The sequence below is a fragment of the Chaetura pelagica genome, unplaced genomic scaffold, assembly GCF_000747805.2.
Source record: "Chaetura pelagica isolate M959 unplaced genomic scaffold, ChaPel_1.0 scaffold36, whole genome shotgun sequence".
Classification (NCBI taxonomy): Eukaryota; Metazoa; Chordata; class Aves; order Apodiformes; family Apodidae; genus Chaetura; species Chaetura pelagica.
Window position 1 is genome coordinate 2,612,953 of NW_009953726.1, and position 8,776 is coordinate 2,621,728.

General features: G+C 45.3%; 1 protein-coding gene across 1 annotated transcript in view; it reads right to left on the reverse strand.

Moving 5' to 3' along the window:
• The window catches only part of PRKCH (protein kinase C, eta), a gene marked incomplete at its 5' end in the record, with an annotated part of 119,837 nt that extends 111,063 nt beyond the window's left edge, over positions 1 to 8,774 (reverse strand). The window contains one exon of the mRNA XM_010000699.1: positions 8,541 to 8,774. Coding sequence (XP_009999001.1) covers positions 8,541 to 8,774 — 234 coding nt within the window. The remainder of the gene's footprint in view (positions 1 to 8,540) is intronic.
• Positions 8,775 to 8,776: the final 2 nt, after the last annotated feature.

An 8,776-nucleotide genomic window follows, 5' to 3' on the forward strand; every position in this document is an offset into this window, starting at 1 on the left:
ACCAGTGACAAAAATTCTTAGAAAAAAAACAAAAACCAAGCAAAGGCAAAGCAGAAACCACTGAGTCGGTCAAAGAGAGAAATGGAAACCAGAAATTATGTAGAAAGGTATAAATTGCTTTTTCAAACCAAATCAGTCCAGCTGACAAGTCAAAATCCTGCCTCTGAGAATGGCTGATACTAAACATAGGAGACAAAGGCAGGAAAAACACCCCAGTGTTCAGATATGGAAGTACCATCTCAAACCTCTCCTCAGCCCCAAGATGCATGTTGTCAGACTAACATGTCAGCATAATTCTTATTACTTGGTGTGATGTCCTGGGACAGGACATTATGTAGCTTGTTTCTCACACCCTCCACTCGCCTGCATCTAAAAGTTGTTTACCAGGCTCTGCTGATCTGTCAAGTGATTTCAGACTGCAAATGATTTTATCAATTTATTTAAAAAAAAACAAAACCAAAGCACAGCAGACACGCAATATTCATACACCAAATCACACATTTTAAAATATGCTTCACGTATTTTCTTCCTCTCCTCCTTTTGGAAGCAGTATCTTTATTGCAATAAAACTTTTAAAAAGTTAAAAAAAATCCACTAACGCCTACACAGCATTGTCACGTTGGTGAAAAAAACAGATTATTTAATCTCCCTCTGATCTCACAAATTGAAGTCAGCTACCAAAACTGCCCAACTTTAGTTTCTGCACCAGTAATTCATCCCCTCTCTGTTCAACAGCAAGGAGACCTCTCCTGGAAGGAGTCTGGAGAGCTGCCACTGTATCACTGATACAAGTACAATACAACTCACTCATGAAACTCTATACTTACGAAACTTGGCAGCTGAACACCATGAAAAATTCTTTATGTAATGTCACCTACAGGTTCATACTCCACTCCCTCCTCCCCTACCAACGTGGTTTCGTATTGGAAAAGCTCGTGGGTAACTTCAGTCACGTGCTCTTGCTCCAGTGCCAGCTGCACCAACCCAAAGAGCAGGTCTACACCTACAGTAGAGCACAGAAATTCCCACCCAATGATACAGATGGCCAGTGGACAAGCTGAAATCTTATCCCAGACCTGAAATCCCAAACTCCCTGTGTCTGTTCAGCACAGAGCTGTCATCCCTCCCAGGCTGGGCTCCCTTGGTTTCCAAGGTGGCACTCAGAAAAGACAACCCTGGATGTCACACAGAGAAGATACCACCATCCCCTGCCTGCAGCAGATGCACCCATCTGTCTTGAAGGCTGCATCCCTCCATCAGGACATGGGTAGAGCACAAGAGGCTCTCTGGAGATGCAGTGGGTCCCACAAGGAAGACTGGCTGAAAACAAGCTGGTGGCTGCCAGAGCAACTCTTGTGCCTGCAACCTGCCCCACACCTGAGGAGCCCTAGGAAAAGGCAAAGCAGGGAGAAGGCCATCAGCTGGTCAGGCTGCTCTGGCAGGCCTGTGGGATAGATCTGGTTATTGATTAGATGCCTTTGGTCTAGAATAGCAAGGGCAGAAGGGCACAAAAGGCCTTGCAGGGGCAGGGGAAAAGCAATTTTTTCCATCACCTTGAGCCCAGGACAGACACTGAGATTTTAGCACCAAGTATCAGTAGAGCCCAAACTGCTGCAGAACATTTGCTCTCGCACAGCATCACACCAGTGCGGTGAAACCTGGCTCACATCTGCTCGTGGTGCTGGCTTTCAGAATAAAACTGGATTGTTTCCTCAGCGACTGACCTCCCTGAGAGATGAGGACATCTCATGACATCAAAGAATAAAAAAGTCATTGGCATTGCAGAAACTGAAGTCGTTTGGCTTACAGTAAGTGGCTTAGCAGCATTAATCGGACGCCTCAGGATGCACTTTATTTCAGATATCTATTTGCTACCTTTGATATCATTACAAAGCAAATCCTTCCCTCACAACCATCCAGGGCTTCATGTATCAGCACATGGACAATGCTCAAGAGAGAAACAACCACCTGGTGAGCTCCACCAGAACATGACGCCAGGATAGTTACCCAGCCTGGTTCACTGCACAGCGCCACAAATAAGGCAGGGGTAGAAAAGGCAATCAGAACAAAGACTTATTACTGTCTCCAGAAGAAATTAAGTCTGAGCATGGTTTGACATATATTAGCTGCATGCCTAAATAGACTGAGATTTGGGAGGCAAGAAGGTGCTGATGCCTGATCCAGAATCCTTTACAAAAGCTGCCATGAACTCATTTCACTTGGTAAGTCTTCTGCTCATCTTTTTCTCCATGGTTACATAAAAGGTGCCCGATTTCTTGATTGTATTGGCAAAGCACAATAGTTGCAATCAAGCCTAAAACATCAGAAGAGCTTTAATAGTTTGCAAAGGGTGGGAGTCCTATTCACTTCAGTAAGGGACATGCTTTCATATTGAATTACACTGTAAATCAGTAGACTTTCTAATGGCATTTCAATAGTTTAAGTGGCCCCCTTGACAATCTTTTCTGCAGGGTTTATTGCCTATAAGCTCAAAATGGCCAGAAACTAAATCATTACTCAGAAAATACTCAAAACAGAAAGTCTCAGCCTGGATGGAATGGATTTTTACAGAAAGACCTGCGGTAAAAGTTAGATATAAAACATGAACAGAGTGAGGTGAAGCCTGTAGTGTGAGGAGAGCAGGGCTGGGGACAGAGCTTCCTGGGGTGCTGGGCTCCCTCGTGCTGCCGTCACCCTGCTGGCCTCCTCCTCCACACACAGCCTCTCTGGAAAGAGCAACCCCAGGGCTGGGGGTGCAGGTCTGCAAACGCCTTCTGGAGCTTCTTCTGCCATGTTTCACACTGCTGGAGGAGACATGGGCATCAGCCCTCGCCCTGCTGCCTCTCCCCCAGAGCAAGGCTTGCAGGTAATTCAGTGGCCACACCGCCAGCCAAGCAACAGGCAGCAGCAGAAATAGAAAGCTAACCCTGGCATCAAAGTCAGCCCTGCACCCCAACCAACACATTAGCAAGGGCTTCGACAAGCAGCTCCAGAAAACCCTGTGTGACCACACGAGCCACCTGCTCCACCCTTTGCCCAGAAGCTGCCACCAAGCTGAGAGCCAAGGCACCAGAGCATGGGCTGGCAGGCTAAGGCAGCTCAGGCTGACGAGCCAGCTGGGTAGGGAATGGACTCGGCTCCAGATGAAAACCTATGTGCCCACCATGCTGTAGAATCAGAGGACCTTGGTACCTTTCAGTGGGATTTGGGCTGCACTTTTGGCTTGGCAGCCTCTCAGGCAGGAAAGTGGGATGGGGATACCTGCACAGCCTACCCCAGCCAAACTGCACTGGGTGGCAACGCGTGCTCCTCTCCCACACACATTTCCAGAGCCCTTCTCAACTCCAACCCCATCAAAGCAACAGTTCTCAAGACCCAGCTGTGGAAAAATAGAGCAAGGAACACACTGGAAAACTGGCACCACAGCAGGACCAGGCACCCAGCTGCATAACCTGCTGTGCCCAGTTCAAAAGCAGGATGTGAACTCTGGTCCCATAGACCCCTACTGGCATCCCAGTGGTTCTGACCACTGGGAACTGCCTCTTCTGTTTTGAGCAAACCTTTCCAGCCTTACACACACTCAAGCAAGATGCCTGTGTCCCCCAAGGATGCACACAGTTGCCAGACAGGCCATTCATTGGGGAGGAGCTCATGGATGAGTGAGAAATGGGACTTCTAACTAGCTCAACTTCTGACGCTGAAACAGGGCATTAAGCGTGCAGCTCCTTGAAACACAAGACAGCTCTAATCATTCTCATCTGCCTTATCAGTAAAACTGTTATTAGCATCAAACACCCTACGATTATTTAATGCCTGACAATCAACAAATAAATAAATCAATAAATCTGTTATTCATTTATTATAGCCTTTGTTTTAGGCTGCAGGGCACACTCAGGTAGCCTTGGTGCACAGAACTCTGCTGGTTTTTGGAAGGCTTTGGTCGTAGGGCCAAAGGACAGCTGCACACTACAGAAATAGAAGCTGAAATTCTGGTAGCTTTCAAAAACCATCTCACTTTCTGCAGGGGGTGTTTCTCTCCACTATTCCCATTCAACATAATAACCACCTATCAGTAATAATAATTACAGAAACAACTTTAAATTTGTCAAGAAATAGGGAAAAACCTTTGTTTACTCAAGCCAAGTTTGCCATTAATGTGCAGTGTGACTCTGACAGAGATCAGAACCTGCACTATGTACATGGTTGTTATGTGCATGGAAACAGAAATCAATGCTATTGCTCTTTATCTCAGCCTGCTAATGACCTATGGAAGGAGACACTATTTACTCCTGTGCTACAAATGGCAGTTAACCTCTACGTGTGGGCACAGGCTGATGCAGACACAAAATACTTTACTGCAAAATCCTCTTTCAACAGCTATAAATTTATTATTTTTTTTTTAATCCTAGTGCAAGTTTTGCCCACCTAGAGAACACTCTGCACCAAAGCAGGAGTTAAAACATGAAGCAACCATACTGTATTTGACCTGCAGCACCCTGGCTCTCTGCCAAGGTCATGAAGCTCTGGGGAAAAAGCTGCATTCTCCTTTAACTCTTCAATTCAATGTTCAAGAAATACAATAGCATACAAACATGGGTAAAACACTATTCTTTTTGCCTTAAGAAAGAAAGAAAAAAATAAATCATAGGAAAGGAGACAGGCACAAGAGCTCAAGTTAAAGAATGCACAAGAATTATTTGTCTTAATCTCCTCCTGCACACATGAGCAAATGGTAACAAACTCATCAGGAAGTTGCAATTGGCTCATTAATCTTGTAGTCCATCTGTTATCTAATTTCCTTCAGTATACTCTAATCATCTAATTCAAGATCAAGCTTTAATTTTACCTCCTTGTTAAAGTCCTAGAAATTATGACATCTCTACCCAGGGACTAACAATTTTTACAATCATAATAAAGTCATTCCCTAGTAACAATGCAATTCAGTATCTGTAAATAAGTGTTTCCCCAAGCTTAAAAAATTACTTCAGCTACTATATAAAACTCAGAGGAATGATCCCTAAGTATTGTAAATATCCCCCCCTTTCAGTTACAGCTCAGTACTCCAAAATATTGATGATGTTTCCCTGACATGACTGTTTCCTACATTGCACTCAGAGACAGTTCAAGAGGGGATACTACCTTGTAAACATGCCTGTCAAATAAAAAGATCTTAGTACATGCTAGACCGAAGTTAAATGCTTTAAAAGACAAGTTGCAGCCCTGATGTAAATCATAACAACTTTCAGATGGCAGCCAGCTTCATTCTCTGCTGTGTTGCACCTGGCAGGGTCATGCGCACCTGTGTAAAATGCTACCATTCAGGTTTGCACAATTTCACACCCACACAGGAAAATGCCTCCCAGAAAGAACATGGTGCTGCAGAGATCACTCCCGGTTTTAACTACATTAAAGCATGCTGAAGGCAAGATGGCATTTAATTGAAAATATTAATAAAAACTACTGCTCTGCAGCTCGACAAGTAAATATAAGAAATGGGAAATAGAGAGAAGGATCTTGAACTTAATAAGCTCTTGAAGATTTGATCTTTGTGGAATTAGTCAAATGTGTTTGACAGCTACTACACAAATTTAAAAATATCCAGACCATGCTAATGTGTTTACTAGAAAGGTTTCAGAAGCCAGTCAAAATTGTTAGAAGGAGAACGGTTGGTTTTGAAGAGCCTCTGGAACATGGATTTTAATGCAGACCATAAACAGAGAACTCTGTCCCAGTACCCAGTGGGATGACTCAGGTTTATAAGTATTACTGATGAGACAGTTCATGTCCATACATTTACTCATCTGCCTAAGTGTTTGGGGTCATAATTGCAGGGATGTACCTGCAAGTCATCTGGGAAGCACTGATACTTACACACCAGCTGCTCCTACTTGCCTCTTGCTGACACTTCCTACAGTTCTCACAAAAGGTGCTGATCAATGTTACAACTAATCACTTTTTTTTTTTTTCCAGCAGGAGAAAATCCCTATTTCTAAACACAACAGGGTGAGCCTGAGAGCTCATGCTGAAACTTTCAGGCCAGCACATGAGCCAAGGGACTGTCCCAGGTAATCCCCAGCAGCTCAGCTCTCCAGAGAAAAGCCCTGCTCTGCTTGGTTGTTATCAATGCACAAAGCATGTGGAGTTTACCAATATATTGTTGCTCTTTTCTCTGAGAGAGAGGTGAATGTAAAATTCTGTTTCAAATCAAAATGAAAAATCATGCACAACCAAGTAAGTGTAAGCCAGGTTAAATCTGAGGATTCACCAATTTTCCCCTCACTCCATTCACTCCTTCCTTGCCTGTATGTGCTTTTGCTTTGGAGATGGCAAAAGGACAGCATGAAGGATTTACAAGTGGAGATGCTGTAAATCATCTATAAATCCATTGTGGTGTCTTGTATCGTGCCAGCAGTTCACGGACCTTGGGTTAGTACAAACCAGCACTTCCTATCCTTCTGATTGCACAAAACCCCATGACAGCCCTGCTGGATTTATCAAGACATATTAAATTATCAGAGCAAGATGCTGTTCCCTGTCATCATGTGATCCTGGCTGCACGCTATGTCAGATGCTAATGGAGCAAGTCAAAAGGGATGGGAGAAAAGTAAGGGAACAAAAGATGAGTGCTTTCTCAGTCCCCACTAAACTCACCCTAGCTGTAACCTTTAGGCACTGACTGAAAAGAAGAGCAGCAGCCCTTAGCCTCTGTCTGTCTGCCCAGATATAACACCAGTTTATATCAGGGTAGTTCAAAAACTCATTTTCCAGACATCAGCTCCCAGGAGTTCATAAAACATGTGCTTCTCCAGCAGCAATAGGGAACTTTTCCCTCACCAAAGACCAAACAAGCATTTCAGGCCACAGACTGCATCTGTCCCAAAAAATCAGCACTGCAGCATAGATGAAATGGAAGAAACAGTGGGCCCCTGGACATTCATGCATCTACACCAGAGGCAACATTATTATAGATATTTTAGTAATATAATATTATAATATTTGCAACAGAGCAATCCAATCCCACATGTAGCCAGATCCAGCACAACCAGGACTCCAGCCTTCTGAGAGGATAGGGCCTCTCCCAACAGCAAAGAGGAAACACCCCCAGCAAATCAAATACAAAGAAAACCCTCAAAACCACAGCTCTCTATCCTGAGTTCACTTCTTCCCCCTGGCTCACAGTAGTCCATTCTGTATTTAAAGCTGTTTTAGCACAAATCTCAGGAACAGTTTCTCTCCAGTGGCACAGCCAGTCTGGGAAGCAAATTCCAGTGGACTCTGCTCTGGCTGTGCTGTCAGGAGCAACACCTGAGCCAACTTGTTTGAGGACAGCTTGGAGCCCTCTGTCCAACACAAAGGCAGATCAGTGACTGTCTGAGAGAAAACACCTTTAGTGCACCAACCTCAAGCCTATCCACAGGCTACCTAAGTACACCATAAGAAGGAAAAAAAACTAAAATAGTACCAACATAGCCAAATTAATCAATCCTGAGACTGGCATTTCCCTGTAGCCGCTGCAGAGGAGTAGCATCACACCTCAGCCCCAGACACCAGCTGAGAACAGAAAGCAGCAGTGCTCTCCCCAGCGATAGGATCAAGATGCCTATCTGCTCTCTCCAGCATCAGCTCTCCTTCCTCCACCTCTGGTTTTATTGTGGTGGTTACCTGACTGCACGTGCTTCACTTCCTGGCCTCCAAAGTTAGTACCTATCTTAACCTCAGAAACTTGCAGCTCTTCTGAACCTTCTCTACCCAGAACAGATGCCTTTTTGTTTGTTTTCCTTTTAACCTAACCCTGCAAGCAAACTATCACCTGGATCAATACACTCACTTTATCCTCCTTTTACCATACTGGCAGCAAAGGCACAACCTTAGAGCCTGTACTATTCCTTTTCATTTATCATTACAGCTAAGACATAAATTACATTGTCTGGGCTAGATGCAAGTGACATCTACTTGGAAATAACCTAGAATCAGCTGTAAGTGAAACTGTTCAACCAGCACAGCTATGTACATCACAGACACAAGACCAGGCCTGCCATTCTGTTAAGAAGTCAAAGAAATTTACACACGTGCATCAAACAATTGTGCAAGCACGTGTAGATCTGAACAGAAAGACATCCAATCCCAGGCATCCCAAGTTCCATGTACATCTGTGTGCTAAGGAAAAAAGGGAAGGCTGATGATCATGTGAGTCTGCAGGTGTGATCTGCTGGTCATGTATGAGAAACCCCTACCAGACTCCAAAGAGGAGAGACCTCACAGCACTGGGTCCTCACCAGCAGGGTCCTGACCCTCGAGCTACGACAGCCAAGACCTTTTGTTCTTGGGGTCTCTGAATGCATCAGCTGAAATAGCAGGTCCGAACAGCAGTGTAAGCAAACTGAAAGCACAGGGGCACAGAGGCATGAAGGCACAGCAGACACCCACGGCAGGCTGTGCACACCTCCACGGGCGTGCAGAGACATGCGAGTACCCCGTGAGCACCTCCATTCATTCAGAGAGGAGCCCAGCTCCGGGTTCTCCTCGACACAGCCACTCACCCAGCCCTCAAAGCTGTGGCTGGAGCCCGCGGAGCGCAGCAGGTCCTGGAAGTGCAAGGTGCAGTTGGCCACGAAGTCGTCGTAGCCGATGGGGGTGTCGTGGAACACGGACAGCTCGATCTGGTGGCCGTCGGTGACCGTGGCGGAGAACTCCTCGTTGTAGGTGGGTTTGTTGGTCTTCTGCTTGGTGCTGGTCTGCCCGACGCGCACCTGGTCCACGCTGACCGTCACGTAGG